This window comes from Salvelinus alpinus, chromosome 3, assembly GCF_045679555.1.
Source record: "Salvelinus alpinus chromosome 3, SLU_Salpinus.1, whole genome shotgun sequence".
NCBI lineage: Eukaryota > Metazoa > Chordata > Actinopteri > Salmoniformes > Salmonidae > Salvelinus > Salvelinus alpinus.
The window spans coordinates 41,749,420-41,770,858 of NC_092088.1; the positions used below are offsets into that span (position 1 = coordinate 41,749,420).

Here is a 21,439-nt window from a genome sequence, read left to right on the forward strand (position 1 = left end):
GGTGTATTTGGAGGGCAAGTTTGTTAGGATGATATCTATGAGGGTACCCGTGTTTACGGAATTGGGGTGGTACCTGGTAGGTTCATTGATAATTTGTGTGAGATTGAGGGCATCAAGCTTAGATTGTAGGGTGGCTGGGGTGTTGAGCATGTTCAAATTTAGGTCGCCTAGCAGCACGAGCTCTGAAGATAGATGGGGGGCAATCAGTTCACATATAGTGTCCAGAGCACAGCTGGGGGCAGAGGGTGGTCTATAGCAGGCGGCAACGGTGAGAGACTTGTTTTTAGAGAGGTGGATTTTTAAAAGTAGAAGTTCAAATTGTTTGGGAACAGACCTGGATAGTAAAACAGAACTCTGCAGGCAGTCTTTGCAGTAGATTGCAACACCGCCCCCTTTGGCCGTTCTATCTTGTCTGAAAATCTTGTAATTGGGGATGAAAATGTCAGAATTTTTGGTGGTCTTTCTAAGCCAGGATTCAGACACGGCTAAAACATCCGGGTTGGCAGAGTGTGCTAAAGCAGTGAACAAAACAAACTTAGGGAGGAGGCTTCTAATGTTAACATGCATGAAGCCAAGGCTATTACGGTTACAGAAGTCATCAAAAGAGAGCGCCTGGGGAATAGGAGTGGAGCTAGGTACTGCAGGGCCTGGATTCACCTCTACATCACCAGAGGAACAGAGGAGGAGTAGGATAAGGGTACGGCTAAAAGCTATGAGAATTGGTCGCCTAGAGCTACTAGAGCAGAGAGTAAAAGGAAGTTTCTGGGGGCGATAAAATAGTTTAAAGGAATAATGTACAGACAAAGGTATGGTAGGATGTGAATACAGTGGAGGTAAACCTAGGTATTGAGTGATGATGAGAGAGATATTGTCTCTAGAAACATCATTGAAACCAGGTGATGTCATCGCATATGTGGGTGGTGGAACTGAGAGGTTGGATATGGTATAGTGAGCAGGGCTAGAATCTCTACAGTGAAATAAGCCAATAAACACTAACCAGAACAGTAATGGACAAGGCATATTTACATTAAGGAGAGGCATGCTTAATCGAGTGATCAATAAGGGTCCAGTGAGTAGAGGTTGGTTGGGGTCGTGGCGATCCAGACAGCTGGCCGGGTATATGGCTATCGGATTCATTTGCATGCACAATTAATTTCAAGTAAATGTTCTCTACAAGAGTGGTAAATCAAAACAGTCAAAAAGGAACTACTGGGATAGGATACAAGACAAGACCTGTCATTTATAGATGCCTTCACCTTTAAACCTTGTCCGGTTACAAAAATAGACAGTTGATATTAAATGTCATCCACTGGGAAATAAGGTCAGCAGCTCACTAATGAACTCATGTAGCTTAAACAACATCAAACTTGCAACAGGAGCCTAGCTTATACATGCTGGGTAAAATGAAGTATTATATACAGTACATATACAGTAGGCTAAATTAACATATGCATTTTATGTGCCTTCATTATAGATTACATAAAGGCAATGCAGATAGTCTCATTTGGAATTTGACTAAAGGCTGTTGCGTCGCTTCTCTGATTGGCTCATGTGTAACATCTAATATGTTACATGATTTTAACAGCAAGTATGAGGTAATTGTTTGGTCATGTGACAGCTGCAGCAACTGTCAAAATGTGATGATAGGGCTACACTGAAGGTTCAAAGGCACATTTTCTCAGCTCTTCTTAGCCACGACCCCTGATGCTGATTGGACCGTCGACATCTGGCTAGGGACTATCAACAAAGTGGGACGTGAACTGTAGAGTTGTTGTGGTGAGGAATGTACGCATATGTGCACATGTGACATCAAATGGAAATATACAATAAGGGAGAAGTCATCAAATGTTTGGTGTGGCAAACATGTGTAACAAGACAGCTGTTCCCACAACTATCAGAAACACAGGTGTGTCTTTGTGTTTGTCAGTTTGTTCTTCCGCCTCCTCTTTAGAAAGGTAATGAAGATGAGTGCAACACAGAGGTGAAGCAACCTCTTCTTCGAAGGTGATTTCACAGCTCCCACTCCCTCCTGTGTTGTCTCCGTCTGCAGGATCCTCACAATAACTCCCTTCCATTCTCTCAGAGGGGTTGGGTTAAATGCGGAAGACATTACAGTTGAATACATTCAGTTGGACAACTGACAAGGTATCCCCCTTTCCCTTTCATCCATTGCCAGCAACCAGCCAGTCTCTTACTGCAGACCCCCAGACCTCTCATTTAGGCTAAATCCTCAGGTCATCATGACATTGTCATACTTTGCTAATGCAGATCTTGGCAGTATAATCCCTATGAGTCAGAGCTAATGATTTTGTGCAATGTTTAAAAATAATTTTGGATTAATCAGGAAAGTAAGAGAAAGTCTAAATCGAATACCATTATGCATTAGGGAATATGCCTAAACATGTTTGTCTAAAGATGCAAATTAAGTATCAGAACGATGACAAATGAGATATTTAGAGACACTCCAATATGAATATTGCAAAAAAGTAGACTAAAATCAATAAACTAACCACAATATATGGATTTTTACCAGAGCCCCTTGGTCTCGGGTATAGCCCCGCCTCTACAACAAGCGAACCCACCTTGTCTATAGTGCCGATGTAATTTAGGCGAGGGACCGAGAGTCAAGGGGCGAACTGGGGATCAGGCTTGGCAGTGGGCTTCTAAAGACATCACCGATAGGGCGGGGGACGGGAGTGACGCCCTTTTCGACTTTCTAGACTTTGCTAAACCGGTATATAGCCACCCTACACAGTGTATGTGCAGTTTGTGTATGCAGAAGGGAAATTAAACTAATGTAAGCCAACATTTGGAAACCGTGACCCTTGGCGATGAGAAGAAATTGAATTTCCACTGGTCTCCGTGCGTCGCGCAGTCGGACTCTGGTGATGCCTGTGGTGTGGGGATCGCCGTGCATCTCAGGAAAACAGGGCGTCGGAGGATGATGGTAATCAAAAGAGCATCATGGCAAACGGAACCGGCACTATTATGTTGAAATGCGTTGTGGTTGGTGACGGTGCTGTGGGCAAAACGTGTCTGTTGATGAGCTATGCCAACGACGCCTTTCCAGAGGAGTACGTACCCACTGTGTTTGACCATTATGCAGGTAAGGGGAATTTGGAACATGTCATGATTATACATGTGTGTTTTCTCGAATGGAACCATTACCAATTACCCAATCGTTAATTATAAAATCTGACATCATTCCTTCAGTAGGGTAGTTACAGTTGCATGAGTTTAATCTTTGACAATTTTCTTGTATAGTCTACCGAAATCCAATGTTTAGGTGAAGTGTATGCTCGAATGTTTTGCTTACTTTTTCGACCTTTGGCTCAGATTGCATAGGAATACATCTGTTTCTGTCATCAAAACCACCTGTTTGCCTCCAGGTGAAGGGAGGGGGTGAGACCTCGCTCTCTCTCTAAACTAGCCCTTTTCATTGCTTTGCAGTGAGTGTCAACGTTGGCGGGAAGCAGTACTTATTGGGATTGTACGACACCGCTGGTCAGGTACAGTGGGTTTATTATAACTCTGGCTGCATGCCACATCCAAGGACACAACCTATCCCCACGTGCTCCCCCCCACGGTTAACCAATGGTGCTCTGGACACACCCACAAGCTTGACATTCTGACCAGACTCTATAAACTGCAACAGGTGTGGTTTTCACACATTGCTCTAATTTCAGTCTGGTCTGTGGTAGACAGTGGTTGTAGGCCTAGCGAATCATTTCAATGGGTCTATTATGTGAGGAACAGGGGTCTTATGTCCAGTGTCTAGTAGGGATGTTTTCACTGGCTGTCCGAATACCATACTAGCATATTACATACATAAACTGTATACAATTTACTCATCGTGGCATACTGTTTAGCACAGAACTTTTAGTGAAAAGTGTGCAGTATGCCAGAGTTGCAACTCAGTAGCTGCCCTTGATTGGCTTGCATCGCATTAACCAGCCTGATAATAGCTCATTTCCAATTTGATAAATTCCTCTAAACTGAATGGAATAGGAATGGAGTTATAGGCCTACTCAGGCTGGTTATAGGCAGACCATATAGCCCATCTATCCTATTTAACAATGACTGAAAGACAGAAACAGATTTGATTCCATTTCAACACATTTATTAGTGAAACCAAAGTGCTGTAACATATACAGTATCAGTCAAAAGTTTGGACAGCTTCAAGGTTTTATTTTTTACTATTTTCTACATTGTAGAATAGTGATGATGTCAACTGTAAAATAACACATATGGAATCATGTTGCAACCAAAAAAGTGTTCCACAAATCAATATTTTATATTTGAGATTCTTCAAAGTTGAATTTTTCTTCATTTAAAGTAGTGACCCTTTGCCTTGATGACAGCTTTGCACACTCGGCATTCTCTCTAAGCTTCATTCAATTAACAGTTGTGCCTTGTTAAGTTAATTTGTGGGTTTCTTTAATTCTTAATGCGTTTAAGCCAATCAGTTGTTGTGACATGGTAGGGGTGGTATACAGAAGATAGCCCTATTTGGTAAAAGACCCAGTCCATATTATGGCAAGACCAGCTTAAATAAGCAAAGCGAATCGACAGTCCATTACTGTAAGACATGAAGGTCAGTCAATTCAGAAAATTAAGAACTTTGAAAATAACTTCAAGTGCAGTCGCAAAAACCATCAGGCGCTATGATGAAACTGGCTCTCATGAGGACCGCCACAGGAAAGGAAGACCCATAGTTACCTCTGCTGCAGAGGATAAGTTCATTAGAGTTACCAGCCTCAGAAATTGCAGCCCAAATAAATGCTTAAGAGTTCATGTAACAGACAACATCAACTGTTCAGAGGAGACTGCGTGAATCAGGCCTTCATGGTCGAATTGCTGCAAAGAAACCACTACTAAAGGACACCAGTAAGAAGAGGAGACTTGTGTGGGACAAGAAACACGAGCAATGGACATTAGACCGGTGGAAATCTGTCCTTTGGTCTGATGAGTCCAAATTTGAGATTTTTGGTTCCAACCGCCGTGTCTTTGTGAGACGCAGAGTAGGTGAACGAATTATCTCCGCATGTGTTCCCACCATGAAGCATGGAGGAGGAGGTGTGGGGGTGCTTTTCTGGTGACAATGTCATTGGTTTATTTAGAATTCAAGGCACATTTAACCAGCATGGCTACAGCAGCAATACGCCATCCCATCTGGTTTGGGCTTAGTGGGACTATTTTGTTTTTCAACAGTACAATTACCCAAAATACACCTCCAGGCTGTGTAAGAAGGAAGGAGAGTGATGGAGTGCTGCATCAGATGACCTGGCCCCCACAATCACCCGACCTCAACCCAGTTGAGATGTTTGGGATGAGTTGGACCGCAGAGTGAAGGAAAAGCAGCCAACAAGTGCTCAGCATATGTGGGAACTCCTTCAAGACTGTTGGAGAATGCCAAGTGTGTGCAAAACCGCTCCCAAGGCTGTGACCCTCGCCATTATAAATAAATCTAATAGCCCGCGTGATCCGGCAGGATACTGTAGAAGAGCGACTAATGTGGTTACCCAATGAGCAAAGAGCATAACACCCTGAGCGCTCATTCAATCCTAGTAGTTGCGCAATGTGTGTCCTGGACAACCATGGCTCTTCTGGGAAGGCTACATGTAAAAAGCTGTGGGCTCTAAGGTGGGGGAACAAAAGGTGCATTTTTCTCATGTGAGCACGGTCACAAAGAGAGCTGCTGCACAGAGAATAGGTTTTTGTTCAAATGCAGCCCTCTCCACTGCTGCAAAACGCAGAGAGAGGATGGAGTGGCAAACGGTAAACCGGAGGAGAGAAGGTAGGGCAGGGAGCCGTAGGCTTTGCTCTCTATCCACCTCAGACGCCAGGGCCGCGCCCTAGGTTGGCCGACCCTTACCTTCCTTAGGAGGGTTAGAAAGGCGGAACCCTGCTGCAGCATAGGACTGCTTACCTACAGGTTTGGCCTGGTTCAGGGGCCTAGCCTGAGTCTTAGCAGACCGCTGTGTCGCTGGGGACCTCAGTCCCCCAAGGCCAGCTAGTTGCCCCCTCCCAGCTGTGAGACTGGCGTGAGATGTTGGAACCAACGGCCTGCCACAAAGCCCGGGTGTGCAGGGCAGGTAGAAGCTGACGGCGTCGCCTTCTTTCATACCTATATCACACTTCTGTCGCATTGCGGTGACAGTGGTCCCCAACTCCTTGGGTGTAATTGGGGCATCCAGGAGGTCCACCTTCTTTTTCTTTGTCAATCTGGATTAACTCAGCCAAGGTACCTTTTTTTTCTCCCACTGCTCAGCTCATGGTACGACCACAGCCTTGAATGACGCTATGGGAGGTTCAGAAGTTCAGGACTGTAATCCTAGTGATCTCCTCCCACGCATCTGGATCTAGGTTAGCCGAGTCCAGTTGCTTCCCCACCCCCTGCAGTAGCTCAGCCGGATAAGCTAACAATAAAGAGGTCACATTGAAAGCTCTGAGAATGAGTGGCTGAGCCTCCGCTTTTGCGGTTGGCTCAGAGGTGAGGGGATATTGAGATGCTCTTTTAAGCATCCTCCTCAGAGCTGCTCTAGTCAGTAGTTTGCAGTGCTTACAGGAACTCCGGGTCGTCAAGCTCCTGTTGGGCATGTTCTTTTCCCAAGCAAATGCTGCATTGAGGGTAGAAATCCTTCAACGCTGGACTTGGGATGGTTATGAAGGTTTGCTCTAGCTAGCTCAGTGATGGCGGAAGGGAAACGCGTGCGGGCAGAGTTGGCCTTCAGTTGTTGTGCTCCTGCAACCGAAGGAGCCGTGAAGCTGAGATGGTTGGTCTATTTAACGCAACGGGTTAACGTAGGTTAAGCTAGATGAGAGAAGGGAGCTAGCAATGCTACCGTGTGTGCAGGTTAGCTTGCCTCAGTGAGCTAGCCTAGTTCGCCAAAGTCTTGCAGAATGGGCTAACCGAGTCTCAATAGTTAGCTACCAACGGAGACAGAGAAACAGAAAAGCAATTTCTACACACAGCAAAAACACTTTTGGTCAGTACTCAACCTTTCGACGGGGTCTAAAGACGTACACCAGGCAACAATATCATTCACGGTTCACTTATTTTACATTTACATTTAAGTCATTTAGCAGACGCTCTTATCCAGAGCGACTTACAAATTGGTGCATTCACCTTATGATATCCAGTGGAACAACCACTTTACAATAGTGCATCTAACTCTTTTAAGGGGGGGGGGGGGTTAGAAGGATTACTTTATCCTATCCTAGGTATTCCTTAAAGAGGTGGGGTTTCAGGTGTCTCCGGAAGGTGGTGATTGACTCCGCTGACCTGGCGTCGTGAGGGAGTTTGTTCCACCATTGGGGTGCCAGAGCAGCGAACAGTTTTGACTGGGCTGAGCGGGAACTGTACTTCCTCAGAGGTAGGGAGGCGAGCAGGCCAGAGGTGGATGAACGCAGTGCCCTTGTTTGGGTGTAGGGCCTGATCAGAGCCTGAAGGTACGGAGGTGCCGTTCCCCTCACAGCTCCGTAGGCAAGCACCATGGTCTTGTAGCGGATGCGAGCTTCAACTGGAAGCCAGTGGAGAGAGCGGAGGAGCGGGGTGACGTGAGAGAACTTGGGAAAGTTGAACACCAGACGGGCTGCGGCGTTCTGGATGAGTTGTAGGGGTTTAATGGCACAGGCAGGGAGCCCAGCCAACAGCGAGTTGCAGTAATCCAGACGGGAGATGACAAGTGCCTGGATTAGGACCTGCGCCGCTTCCTGCGTGAGGCAGGGTCGTACTCTGCGAATGTTGTAGAGCATGAACCTACAGGAACGGGTCACCGCCTTGATGTTAGTTGAGAACGACAGGGTGTTGTCCAGGATCACGCCAAGGTTCTTAGCACTCTGGGAGGAGGACACAATGGAGTTGTCAACCGTGATGGCGAGATCATGGAACGGGCAGTCCTTCCCCGGGAGGAAGAGCAGCTCCGTCTTGCCGAGGTTCAGCTTGAGGTGGTGATCCGTCATCCACACTGATATGTCTGCCAGACATGCAGAGATGCGATTCACCACCTGGTTATCAGAGGTGAACTTATGAGCAGGAAACCAGGGATCCAGTTGTGCTGGGGAGCGCTTAGACCAGGCCTGGGCAATTCTAGTCCTCAGGGGCCTGATTGGTGTCACACTTTCCCCCCATCTCTAGCAAACACACCTGATTTAAACTAATTGCATGTTTAACTGAAGATCATGATTAGTTGATTATTGGAGTCAGGTGTGTTAGCTGGGGAAAATCAGGCCACCGAGGACTGGAGTTGGCCTGGCTTAGAGAGTAATGCTCTTCGCGAAGAAGAGAAGCGAGAATGACTAGAGGGCGGGAGAGTGGCTCCTTCATTCGCTCACCTCATTCACCACATTACCTGTCTGTCTCCCAACATATGCTATTGACTTGTTCTTCAGTGAGTATTGGTGGTCCTGGCAAATCCCCATATGTGATACACAGAAACACATTTTTGAAAGAGAACATACTCACTCACTTTTTCCTTTTAAAATCTTTTAGCTCTGTTTTCCCTAGCTGGGTCTGAACCGAAGGCATGTCACATGCAGCGATGAATTGTTAACTCTCCTCTGAACCTGATTTTTATCTGTGTGAAGTCCAAATAAGGTCCTGAACTGAAACATTATCCGTCCGGTGAAAAGTGAATAGATTTGAGGTTGAGAAATGTTTGTTCATTTAATAAAATACAAGTACATGTGTCGCAAATTACAGTTGCTATTGTTTCCACCGACTCAATCATTATTCCCACATAAATCTGTGGCCGCCATAACTCATTCTTTGGCGGAAACTAAATCATCGTAAATCTACTACTCAGTAGTGATTCACACGGCTTTTTGTTTACCCCTTTGTCTGTGATTGCAACTCCATGTCTAGAGCCTTTTTGTTTTAGCTGATTCAGAACTGTGAAATTGAGAAGTTTCCCAGATGTCGACTGTGGGCGCCGAGGCCACAGAGTAGAGTTACTTCCCTTCAAACGCAGCGCCTCCAATCCCCCCCCCCCCCCACCGACTTCTTTAGGCTGAGCACAAGGCCAGCTGGTAATGTTTTATAGCTTCGGCCTCTGATCAAAGAAGGGAGTGCCAGAGAGCGAGGGGAAACCAAGAGATGGAGAGGAAGCGAGGTAGACGGCGGGGAAAGAGGAAGCGAGCGAGACCGAGGGGCTGGCTGAGAGGGAGAGAGAGGGAGTAAGGGGGAGTGGACCGCTGCAAATCTGCTCTTGAATCCTGTAATTCAACCCTAGGAGGCTCAGGCCGGGGATATAGAAGAGTGCAACAATTAATGCTTTACCTCTGTTGAGGAACCTTGTCCAACCCAGCCACCAACCCCCCCTCAATTCACACTCTCCTGCTACAGTCCCCACCTCTTGCTCTGCATTACACATGTTTTATTGGCTCCAAGGACCCTTTTTAATATTTATGTACCTGGCAGATCTGAAGCTCCCAGAATCCTCAGCTGTTTCATAAGGGAAGATTAACCATTTTCTCAAAGAGAAAATAAGGCTTTGCAGACACGCTCTGTCTCAACTGACTTAAATTCATATTCTCTTCGGCTCTTCATCACTCTGATCTGGAAGAACAGACGAGGTGAAAGCCAGCGTAAAGATGCGCTTCCGCCATATTGTTTTCCCTGTCAGGTGTCTTGAAGTCGGATGAAGGAGAGGATGTATTTTTAAGCAATTGTGATGCTGTCACATGTAAACCCATTAACAGTCACATGAGCACAACAGCATACAGTAAGGTGTGTCAGTGTTCTATCTGCATTGCCCTATGTTTTTGTCTGGGTATTGCTTATTACACCACCTGTATATTCCATAGATCTATTTATTCATTTTTTTTCTCCCCAATTTCATGGTATGCAATTGTCTCATTGCTGAAGCTCTCGTACGGACTCGGGAGAGGCGAAGGTGCGTCCTCCGAAACACAACCCAATCAAGCCGCGCTGCTTCTTGACACAATGCCCACTTAACCCAGAAGCCAGCCTTACCAATGTGTCGGAACCACCGTACACCTGGCTACCGTGTCAGCATGCACTGCACCCGGTTTGCCACAGGAGTCGCTAGTGCGTGATGGGACAAGGACATCCCTGCCGGCCAAACCCTCCCCTAACCCGGACGCCGCTGGGCCAATTGCGTGCCACCCTATGGGTCTCCCGGTCGCGGCCGGCTGCGACAGAGCTTGGACTCGAACCCAGAGTCTCTAGTGGCACAGCTAGCACTGCGATGCAGTGCTTTAGACCACTGCGCCACTCGGGAGGCCCGCATATTCCATAGATCTATACGTAACACATCTCTTCGCTCTTGAACATGTGGGCCAAGAACAGAAGGAATGGAATGGAGAGTCTTTATTCATTCAGTCATCCTCTCCCTAGCTGATGCACTCATCCTAGCAAGCTAGCATAGCATTGCTTCTGTGTATCGGAGCAGGAAGTGGATGTTATGTGCTGTTGTAGTACCCATGGCAACACTGGGCTCAGAACGAAGTCCCGCTGGGATCGGTCTCTTCACTCGTTCTCTTCGCTCTCTCCCTTTTGTTGCTGCTCAGTTCCTAATTTTTTCACTCCCTCCTGCACTCACACTCAGTTGCACATCCTTCAATCACTCTTCTATGACTATTTACCCTCCCCCCGTTGTTTTTTTTGTACAGTGCCTTGTTAAGTTTGTGACTCGATGCCCTCCCTGAGATATGACCCAGTGACCCCCTAGACATCCCTGCAGGGGGTAGAGAGTAAAATGGGATCTGCTGCTGCCGCAGGGCCTCGTTCCTCTCCACTCAGCTGAACCCCAATGGGAGGTAGCTAGACATGTCATGCCCCTTTGAACACCAATGAGAGCGCTAGACATGTCATGTTCATTTGAACACTACAGCCTGCGGGTGGATGTTTTTAAACTGTTTCCCCATTGACCATCATGGGTCTAAAGCGCCATTGTATGGCGTGCGATGTAATCACCTTGAATGTGATACCTTGGATTGAACTAGCAATCTATTCTACACGGTTCATCCCGTGTTGGGAAATGCTCAGACAGTTTTGGTGAAGTACTGTAATATGAAATTCAGTAACTAGCTGGCAACTAGGGATTAACATGGGTAACCTGGATCCCGGGACTGTCTGGGAATTCTTCACATTTCCAGATTTAAAAAAATAAAAAAAATAAATAAAAAAATAAATGTAAAAAAAATAATCAATATATATATATATATATATATATATATAATTTAAGACCTGGGAAATAACATTTTTCCTCAATCACGCACTAATACACACATGCGCAGCAGCAGATTAGCAAAAAACAAAATGGCACATTTATCTAAACAGTTTGTCACATGGAAGACTTTAGCCTAGTGTATTTACTTCACACAAAGTCACCATCAATTCAAAGCACACGCCTAATTGATACTGCCGGACTGCACACGCGACCCGAATGCCATTAATAAACCCTAACAGGAAACCCCTACATACAGTGCATTCGGAAAGTATTCAGACCCTTTGACTTTTTCCATATTTTGTTACGTTACAGCCTTATTCTAAAATGGATAAAACAGTTTTCTCTTCAATTTACACACAATACTCCATAATGTCAAAGGAAAAACAGATGAAATTTCTGCAAAATATAAACAGATATCACATAAGCATTCAGACCCTTTACACAGTACTTTGTTGAAGCACCTTTGGCAGCGATTATAGCCTTGAATCTTCTTGGGTATGACGCTACAAGGTTGGCACACCTGTATTTGGGGAGGTTCTCGCATTCTTCTCTGCAGATCCTCTCAAGCTCTGCCAGGTTGGATGGGGAGCATTGATACAGAGCTATTTTCAGGTGTCTCCAGAGATGTTCGATTGGCTTCAAGTCCGGGATCTGGCTGGGCCACTCAATGACATTGAGACTTGTCCCGAAGCCCGAAGAGTTCCCGACGAGTTCAATCTTGGTTTCATCAGACCAGAGAATCTTGTTTCTCATGGTCTGAGTCCTTTAGGTGCCTTTTGGCAAACTCCAAGCGGGCTGTCATGTGCCTTTTACTAAAGAGGCGCTTCCGTCTGGCCACTCTACCATAAAGGCCTGATTGGTGGAGTGCTGCAGAGATTGTTGTCCTTCTGGAAGGTTCTCCCATCTCCACAGAGGAACTCTGGAGCTCTGTCAGAGTGACCATCAGGTTCTTGGTATCCTCCCTGACCAAGCCCCTTCTTCCCCGATTGCTCAGTTTGACCGGGCGGCCAGATAATCAATGGAAACAGAATGCACCTGAGCTCAATTTCGAGTCTCATAGAAAAGGTCTGAATACTTATGTAAATAAGGTATTTCAGTTTGACGGTTTTATACATTTTGAAGAATTTCTAAAAACCTGCTTTCACTTTGTCATTATGGGGTATTGTGTGTAGATGGATTAAATGTTTTTTTTAAATCAATTTTAGAATAAGGCTGTATCGTAACAAAGTGGAGAAAGTCAAGGGGTCTGAATACTTTCCCAATGCACTGTATAGCCTACAAACAACGCGTGTCTCTTTTAGCTGTCATAGTGACTCTTCACACAGACACAAATTTGATAGGCCTATGCACAATTTACTACATAGGCATCTGTTAACAATTCGAAGAGGCGTGAGGGAAAATTGCATCTTCTCTTGTCCTAAAGCCTAAGCTGTTTTCCTATCCAGTCCCATTCCCACTGAAACCCCAAATCTTGACCCCTGTCTAGCAGTACATTTCCTAAACTTTATTCTGTAATCCCTGGCTTGGATTATCAAAGCACGTCGCTCGCCTATAACATTTCCTCTGCTCTGTTTTGTACTTGCTGCCCATATGAGAGAACCCTGGCATAGTGAACATATCCTGTTAATTTTTCTTTTTTTTCTTTTAATGCTTTAAATGGGCGCTTATGAATTTAATAATAAATAAATAAATATTAATCCCAACTGGCAACCAAGAAACTGTAAAATACACAATAACCTCTTTTTACAGTGCAGTGTTCAGACCAGTTTTGTGTTTTGGACCATGAAGTTTAGTGCCTGCGCTCATTATTCTCCCTGTGGTCACGTCTGAACAGGCGTCTCTGACACAGCTGCTGGGCCCGAGGAAGAGGGGGGGAGTGACTCACTGATATTATAGACGCTCGTATGTCACTGACTTGACACACTCGCTCACAGTTGAGATCACATACCAGCCAAGTAGAAATGCCATAAAAAGCCTTGCCCTGATGGAAATATAAGGACGCGTACGGGGAGAGTAGTTGGAATCTGCCCTGCCTTCAGTGCCTTTATTAGCATCTCCAGTATAAACCTTTCTCTTCTCCTTCCTCTGTCTTACCTCTTTGCTGGCCCCTCTTGTAGTTTTACTCTTCCTCCTTCATGCTTTTTACTGAGGAACTTTGGGGAAGCATTTCTGACATGTGATGGGGATGGAGGAGAGCGATTGGCCACCTTCACCAGACATGTTGTGTTTACTGTTTCACTGCTGAGTGTTACTGTGTGTTCTAGTACAGTACACTGGGATGGGGTTCTCCATAAGGGGAACCGAGGACACACACACACACACACACACACACTAGAGCTGGGAAGATGAACTGAAACTGGTCGACATCGATCACTTATCGCAGGCATTTTGCTGATATAGCTCATTTGATAATAATTAGCCTGTACTAGAGAAATGTGAAGTTTGAAATGAAATAACTTTGCTAATATGTGTAATTGTTAATGGGACAATTGGTGGTCTACAACCATCAAACTAGTAGTAGTAGTTTCAAAGACAATAACAAAAAACTGTGGTGCACATTAATGTTATAAACTTATCGTTTTATTTATCTTTATCACATCAAGAAATGTATCCTGATATGGATATCTTTTTTCTTCTTCTACCATATCTTCTAGCTCACACACACACACACACACACACACTTGGGAATTCACATGAAACCACTGCGCTCACCACGAGTGGGAATAACAGATACTATGGTGGCATCACCACAAGGTTGTCCAAGACTTCTTAATGGTCCATGAGTCTGGTCTTGACTTGAGGCATGTTGATTAAGTTAGTTTGTTAAGCTTAATCAGACAAGTCATATATTCCTTTCTTCAAGCTTGCCCGTCACCATCATATCATAACTAGTCTTGATGTGTGCGCTCGGCATCACTTGTATAAACTCTGGTCATTCCGGATGTGTATGGCCCTCGTATATAAACTCTGGTCATTCCGGATGTGTATGGCCCTCGTATATAAACTCTGGTCATTCCGGATGTGTATGGCCCTCGTATAATAAACTCTGGTCATTCCGGATGTGTATGGCCCTCGTATATAAACTCTGGTCATTCTGGGTGTGCTGTAGATGCTCCTAAAGTCAGACAACTCATGAATATTCATATGGGCTGATGTAGTAGGACAGCCTGTCAGAATCAGTTATCAGGGAGTGATGAGGAAACGCTAGGTCCGCATTTACACCAACACGACCATGTTGCACACGGTATGTGAATTAGCGATTTAGGTCCACACAATAAACGGAGGCCTATCGGAGATGGCAATTTTGTCTGATGCCTTCCGCAATACTTCCTGTTGAGTACTGCTAATGTGAAATTATGCCCAATAGCCCCAGTCAGAGTGACGGCAATAAAATAAGCAGTCGGATGTAGGTCATCTGTAGAAATCTGCACATCCGCTCCGTTCTTTTAATTTTTTTTATGCTCATCACTCCCTTCATATAAAAGTATTCACTATTTTCCATAAAACAGCCTGGTTGCTTGGCAGTGCATGGTGGAGTCTAGTAGATAAGCACAGTGTACGTTTGCTCTCCTCTGCATCAGTGAGGAGGAGTATAAGGATGGTTGCATTTGGAGCTCATTTTCCATCCGGTTGAATATTTCATGAATAATAATTCAGACGATCTGGTAGTCTCTTGGTGGATAGGATCTAAGGAAGGCTGTTGCTCTCTTTCTCCCCCGTGTCTCCTGTTCCCCTCCCCTAATGCCTCTCTCTCTCCTATGTGTCTGTCTCTCCTGTGTGCCTCTCCCGTGTCTCTCTCTCTCTCTCGTGTGTCTCTCTTACTCGTGTGTGTGTGTGTGTGTGTGTGTGTGTGTGTGTGTGTGTGTGTCTTTCTCTCTCCCCTGTGTGTGTGTGTGTGTCTTTCTCTCTCCCCTGTGTGTGTGTGTGTGTCTCTCCTGTGTGTGTGTGTGTCTCTCCTGCCTCTCTCTCCTGTGTCTCTCTCTCTCTATTCTGTCTCTCTCTCTTACTCTCGTGTGTGTGTGTGTGTGTGTGTGTGTGTGTGTGTGTCTCACTCTTTTATATATTACCCTCCCTTAACTTTTTCCAGGAGGACTATGACCGCTTGAGGCCTTTGTCGTACCCCATGACCGACGTCTTCCTGATCTGCTACTCCGTAGTCAACCCGGCCAGTTTCCAGAATGTGAGGGAAGAGTGGGTCACCGAGCTGCAGGAGTATGCCCCCAGTGTCCCATACCTCCTCATAGGCACTCAGGTGAGCCTAAAGAGCTACAGCCACCACACCCAAACCGTGTATCTATACTGTGTCCTAGCCATTCCACATGCTGAGTTTCACAGAGAGCCTGGCATGCTCTATCCACATCCACCCTACTCATGCTCACACTCTACTTCACATTGACAGGGGAGGGGGTGATTTATAAAGCTGAACCTCCACTTAAATGTGCTGTGCTCTCTGTTTTTCTTTTATTCTTAAGACCATTCGTGAACACGCACAAAGAAATATAGGTGGATATTTTCGAATCCGGGAAAAAAAATGTTAACAGCAAATGGAACATTTTTAGCTTTTTGGTATTAGTTGACTTCTATTTAGTGCCACAGCTCTCTGATACTTTCCAAGAGATCAGTCCAGACACTTTTCAAACCACACTTGTGGGTGTCCATCCGCCGCCAGAAATAGAACATGGGCATATTGGTGGTGGTGGTGAGGTTAGTGGAGTGGGCGTGTGATTTATCCTTCTGTCAGCTGATAGTCACCGCTCTTTTATCAGTCCAACCATAACTCACACTGCATACCGATGCGGGCCCAAATCCATTCAGACAGACCAGCGCCACAAATCAAACACAACCACAGATGTGTTAATGAATTTTTGTCTCAATAAAGAATTTGTTACAGGTATCAGTGGGCGTAGGCCGGGTAAAGGGGCATAGGCCGGGTAAAGGATGAATTTGTTTTATTTGGGTGGTAGTAAGAGAGGAACCGCGTGGTCGAGCAGACACTGTGTGTCGGCTCTGCATTTTAAATACAAGTAAATAAAGGGACTAATGTCTCGTGGTTGAAGTTAAATTCAAATCCACAAGAACATATGAAATAATAAGAATAGAGAAACAGTGTTTGTGTTTGGAAATTCTGCACTGGTACTAATGTGCCACATTTCTCTACGAGTTTCTCTTTCTCTACTCCGCTGAAGAATGGTGAAACAGAGGAGGAGTACTTCTTACAGAAGTCTGACCCAAGTTGCTCTTTTTGAAAATGGGGAAGATGGTTAAATGAACAAGTTGTTTGCTCCAACTGAAGAAGTTTCTTAAGAAGCTGGCCTATTGGCTGCCTTGCTGATTGTCTGTGCTGACAGGAAGTGTTGCGTTATCGCTCCCTGTTTCAGATTGACCTTCGTGACGACCCCAAGACCATTGCCAAACTGAATGACATGAAGGAGAAGCCCATCACCACAGAGCAGGGCCAGAAGCTAGCCAAGGAGGTATGTAATCACTGTGGAGCCAGCAGAGGGTTCCAGAAGGAATTGAGATTGTAAATGGGCCACTCGGTAGTTGGTTTACCCTACTCTACACAGATGGGTTGTCCCTCATCAAACTAATTGTTTATGACCATTATGATGAACTTTGGATCTCTTCAGTCTGGGGCATTTTGTTGATTGAGCCTTGTTATTAGACTAACACCAGACTTCCTCCCTAAGCTAACCTGTGGACGAGGTTAACCCTTTCCTTGATAGTTTTTTGAGTGACAGCCTGGCCCTTCCCTCCCTTCCTCTTACAGATTGGCGCGTGTGTCTACGTGGAATGCTCGGCTCTCACCCAGAAAGGACTGAAAACTGTGTTTGATGAGGCCATCATCGCTATCCTGACCCCCAAAAGGAAGAAGGGCGCCCTGAAGAGAAGACTGGGGCCGCGCTGTATCAACTGCTGCCTCATCACGTGAGAGAGATGGGAACGTCCAACAACACCTGGGTCATTTTCATTAGGGCATGCAACAGAAAATGTCTGAAAACATGTCGAAACAAAAAAAAAGCTTATTTTTTTTATTGGACAAGATCAGGTAGCCCCACCCTGTTTCAGACTGTTTTTCTTCCATTTGGTGTCTAATGAATACACTCCTGAATACAAACCAGAACGAATGACAGAGACAGAGGTCATAAGAAGGGGAAAATGACTGAAGGACCGAAATGGACAAATGAGGACCCTATTTTTAGTTGAGGGCTCTTGAGCGGTTTTGTCTCTCTCCTGCTGTCGACCAATGGAGTTGGAGGGGGGGGGGGGCAGCTTTACTACCAAAGGAGCACAATACCCAGGTCAACAACGCCCTTCAGTAAGAATTTATTTGCCTTCAAAAGTATGTTCTTTTTTTTAAAGCTTTTTTTTGTAATGCTTTTCCTGTACACAAATATGTATCAAGCTGTCAGAACACAGAGGTATCATTGTGTCCATTTAACTCCATTTAACTTTTTTGTACTGTCTGCTGTAAAAATGAATGAATGGATGCATTGCATTGCATTTATTTAAAGCGCTTTCCATCAGGCCTCTAAGTGCTTTACATTATGTTTTGGGTAACTCACCTTAGCCACCACCAATGAAATGCATACTGTTTAAAAAATAATAATAATACTTTGATCCCATCCAGTATGGGTAGTTTTTTATGATCCCATATTTTAGGACACGATCTGCTTCTCTTGCTCAGCTTGCAGTGCTAATATTAAAAATGTTGGATTTATTCTTGTCGGTAGCCCAATGGTGCCAAAATAATTGAATGCACACACCTGTATGGGATACAGGGATGTGGGGAGAGCGGCACCAACATTAAGCACAGTCCACATACCTATCCCTGTACATTAAAGCACAGTTTTAAAAAATCAAGATGTCATGGTGTCCTAAAGAAAATGCACCCCCCCCCCCCCCAATGTTACAAATATTTTCACATGAAAAAAATGGTACACTCCCCCCCTCATAGAATTAGCTCAAAATAATGTTTACGATCACAAATAACAATAACTGGATGCCCTGTGTTTTATAAACGTGGATATCGACTTTGCAACTTCAGAATGCTTTTTTTACTATTTTATACATTGAAGAATAATAGTGAAGATATCAAAACTCTGAAATAACACATATGGAATCATGTAGTAACCAAAAAAGTGTTAAACAAATCTAAATAGTAGCAACCTTTTGCCTTGATAACAGCTTTACACACTTGGCATTCTCTCAACCAGCTTTATGAGGTAGTCCCCTGGAATGCATTTCAATTAACAGGTGTGCCTTAAGTTAATTTGTGGAATTACTTTCCTTCTTAATGCGTTTGAGCCAATCAGTTGTGTTGTGACAAGGTAGGAGTGGTATACAGAAGATGACCCTATTTGAAGACATGAAGGTCAATCAATCCGGAAAATATCAACAACCTTGAAACTTTCTTCAAATGCTGTCGCAAATACCATTAATCATTATGATGAAACTGGCTCTTATGAGGAAAGGAAGACTCACTGCTGCAGAGGATAAGTTCATTAAGAGTAAACTGCACCTCAGATTGCCCAAATAAATGCTTCACAGAGTTCAAATAACAGACACATCTCAACATCAACTGTTCAGAGGAGACTGCGTGAATCAGGCCTTCATGGTCAAATTTCTGCAAAGAAACCACTACTAAAGGACATCAATAAGATGAAGAGACTTGCTTGGACCAAGAAACACGAGCAATGGACATTAGACTGGTGGAAATCTGTCCTTTAGTCTGATGAGTCCAAATTTGAGACTTTTGGTTCCAACCTCCATGTCTTTGTGAGACGCAGAGTAGGTGAATGGATTATCTCCACATGTGTTCCCACCGTGAAGCATGGAGGAGGAGGTGTGGGGGTGCTTTCCTGGTGACACTGTCAGTGATTTATTTAGAATTCAAGGCACATTTAACCAGCATGGCTACAGCAGGAATACGCCATCCCATCTGGTTTGGGTTTAGTGGGACTATCATGACTATCATCAGTAGGTGAATGGATCATCTCCGCATGAATGGTTCCCACCGTGAAACATGGAGGAGGTGGTATGATGGTGTGGGGGTGCTTTGCTGGTCACACTGACTGTGATTTATTTAGAATTCAAGGCACACTTAACCAGTATGGCTACCATGGCGTTCTGCAGCAATACGCCATCCCATCTGGTTTGCGCTTAGTGGGACTATCATTTTGTTTTTCAACAGGACAATGACCCAACACACCTCCAGGCTGTGTAAGGCAATTTGACCAAGGAGAGTGATGGAATGCTGCATCAGATGACCTGGCCTCCACAATCACCTGACCTCGAGCCAACTGTGATGGTTTGGGATGAGTTGGACCGAAGAGTGAAGGAAAAGCAGCCAACAAGTGCTCAGCATATTTGGGAACTCCTTCAAGACTGTAGGAAAAGCATTCCTCGTGAAGCTGGTTGAGAGAATGCCAAGAGTGTGCTAAGCTGTCAAAGGCGAAGGGTGGCAACTTTGAAGAATCTAAAGTATAAAATATATTTAGATTTGTTTAACACTTTTTTGGTTACTGCATGATTCCATATTAGTGATTATTATTTCATTGATTTATTCTACAATGTATAAAATAGTAAAAAATTAAGAAAAATTATTGAATGAGTAGGTGTGTCCAAACATTTGATAGGTTCAACTCATAAACTAGTTTATCCAGTAACCACTGCATTTAGAAGGATAGCTACTGCCTGAAATGTAGCTGGCTAGCTAGCATTCTGGCTCAAACTGGCCATGTAGTAGCCAACTAGTTAGCTAACTAAGTAATTGTGGATACCAAAAAGACACAGCTATCAAGACTTGGGAGCTCATGGGCACACAGGCTACATTATCCAACTTGTTAGAAATGATTACACCACGGGCAAGAATATCTGGTGACAAGTTCGTATTCAGACAATAATAGTTTATCCACTGACCACCACTTTGAGGATGATAGCTAATTACTGAAAAATAGCTAGCTAGATCACTGGCCAGGCAGTAGCCACCAACTAATCGTGGACGCATTAACTTGCTCATATAAAGCAACGCATACCAGACCGTTTGTGGAAAAGTAAAAAATAACGATTTGTGGGCATTTTTTTGAATGATCAGACATATCAACATAAATATATTGGTTGCTAGATGGTGATGCTTTAATTTATTTCCCAATTAATTTAGTGATCAAGCTGAAGCTGAGTTTTCCAAGTCGTTTGTTCGGCGCTAACTGCTTATGGTAGCGGCACCATCTAGCTAAATAGACGTCTCTGTAGAGCATCTGTGTGACGTCACACTCAAGAAGGCTCAACCAATCACCCGGCGGGTTCTATATCAAGACTCATGAATATTCATGATTTTGCCCCTGCCCATCCCACTTTCGCATCCAGGGACCGTCTCTGCTAATCACATCTGCCAATCACATTCTCCGCATCTAAGGCACTGAACACAGCTGGTGACAGCTCGAGAGAGTTCGCCGTCCGACAAACTGCTATCATGTAGTCATTTTTAAAATGTTGTAATCTATTTAGTTATAGGAACTACCATCAATGCAAGCTGTAAAATGACTCCCAACTTATACTGAACAAAAATATAAGTGTTGGTCCCATGTTTCATGAACTGAAATAAAATATCTCAGAAATGTTCCATATGTACAAAAAGCTTATTTCTCTCTAATTTTGTGCACAAATGTTTTTACATCCCTGTTAGTGGGCATTTCTCCTTTGCCGAGACGATCCATCCACCTGACAGGTGTGGCATATCAAGAAGTTGATTAAACAGCATGATCATTAACACAGGTGCATCTTGTGCTGGGGACAATAAAAGGCCAGTCTAAAATGTGCCGTTTTGTCACAGAAGACAATGCCACAGATATCTCAAGTTTTGAGGGAGCCTGCAATTGGCAATGTCCACCAGAGCTGTTGCCAGAGAATTTAATGTTAATTCCTCTACCATAAGTCGCCTCCAACGTTGTTTTAGAGAATTTGGCAGTATGTCCAACCGGCCTCACAACCACAGTCCACGTGTATAGCGTTGTGAGGGCGAGCAGTTTGCTGATGTCAACGTTGTGAACAGTGTGCCGCATGGTGGTGGTGGGGTTATAGTATGGGCAGGCATAAGCTATGGACAACGAACACAATTGCATTTTATCGATGCCAATTTGAATGCACACAGATAAAGTGACGAGATCCTGAGGCCCATTGTTATACCATTCATCTGCTGCCAGCATCTCATGCTTCAGCAATATCTCAGCATGTCGCAAGGA

The 21,439-nt window shown here is 44.6% G+C and overlaps 1 protein-coding gene across 1 annotated transcript; it reads left to right on the plus strand.

Moving 5' to 3' along the window:
* The first annotated feature begins 2,580 nt into the window (after positions 1–2,580).
* Positions 2,581–18,059, plus strand: LOC139570726 (rho-related GTP-binding protein RhoQ). The gene is made up of 5 exons (XM_071392859.1): positions 2,581–3,106; positions 3,451–3,509; positions 15,283–15,447; positions 16,574–16,669; positions 16,966–18,059. The coding sequence occupies exons 1-5, from the start codon at positions 2,965–2,967 to the stop codon at positions 17,125–17,127; spliced, it is 624 nt and encodes a 207-aa protein (XP_071248960.1). The 5' UTR covers positions 2,581–2,964; the 3' UTR covers positions 17,128–18,059.
* Positions 18,060–21,439: the final 3,380 nt, after the last annotated feature.

What these genes read in the sequence shown, in the direction of transcription:
- LOC139570726 (XM_071392859.1), top strand. Translation starts at nt 2,965, where the DNA reads ATGGCAAACGGAACCGGCACTATTATGTTGAAATGCGTTGTGGTTGGT. An exon ending in TGTACGACACCGCTGGTCAG is followed by an intron (nt 3,510 to 15,282) that starts GTACAGTGGGTT and finishes AACTTTTTCCAG; the next exon opens with GAGGACTATGACCGCTTGAG. An exon ending in GCCAGAAGCTAGCCAAGGAG is followed by an intron (nt 16,670 to 16,965) that starts GTATGTAATCAC and finishes TTCCTCTTACAG; the next exon opens with ATTGGCGCGTGTGTCTACGT.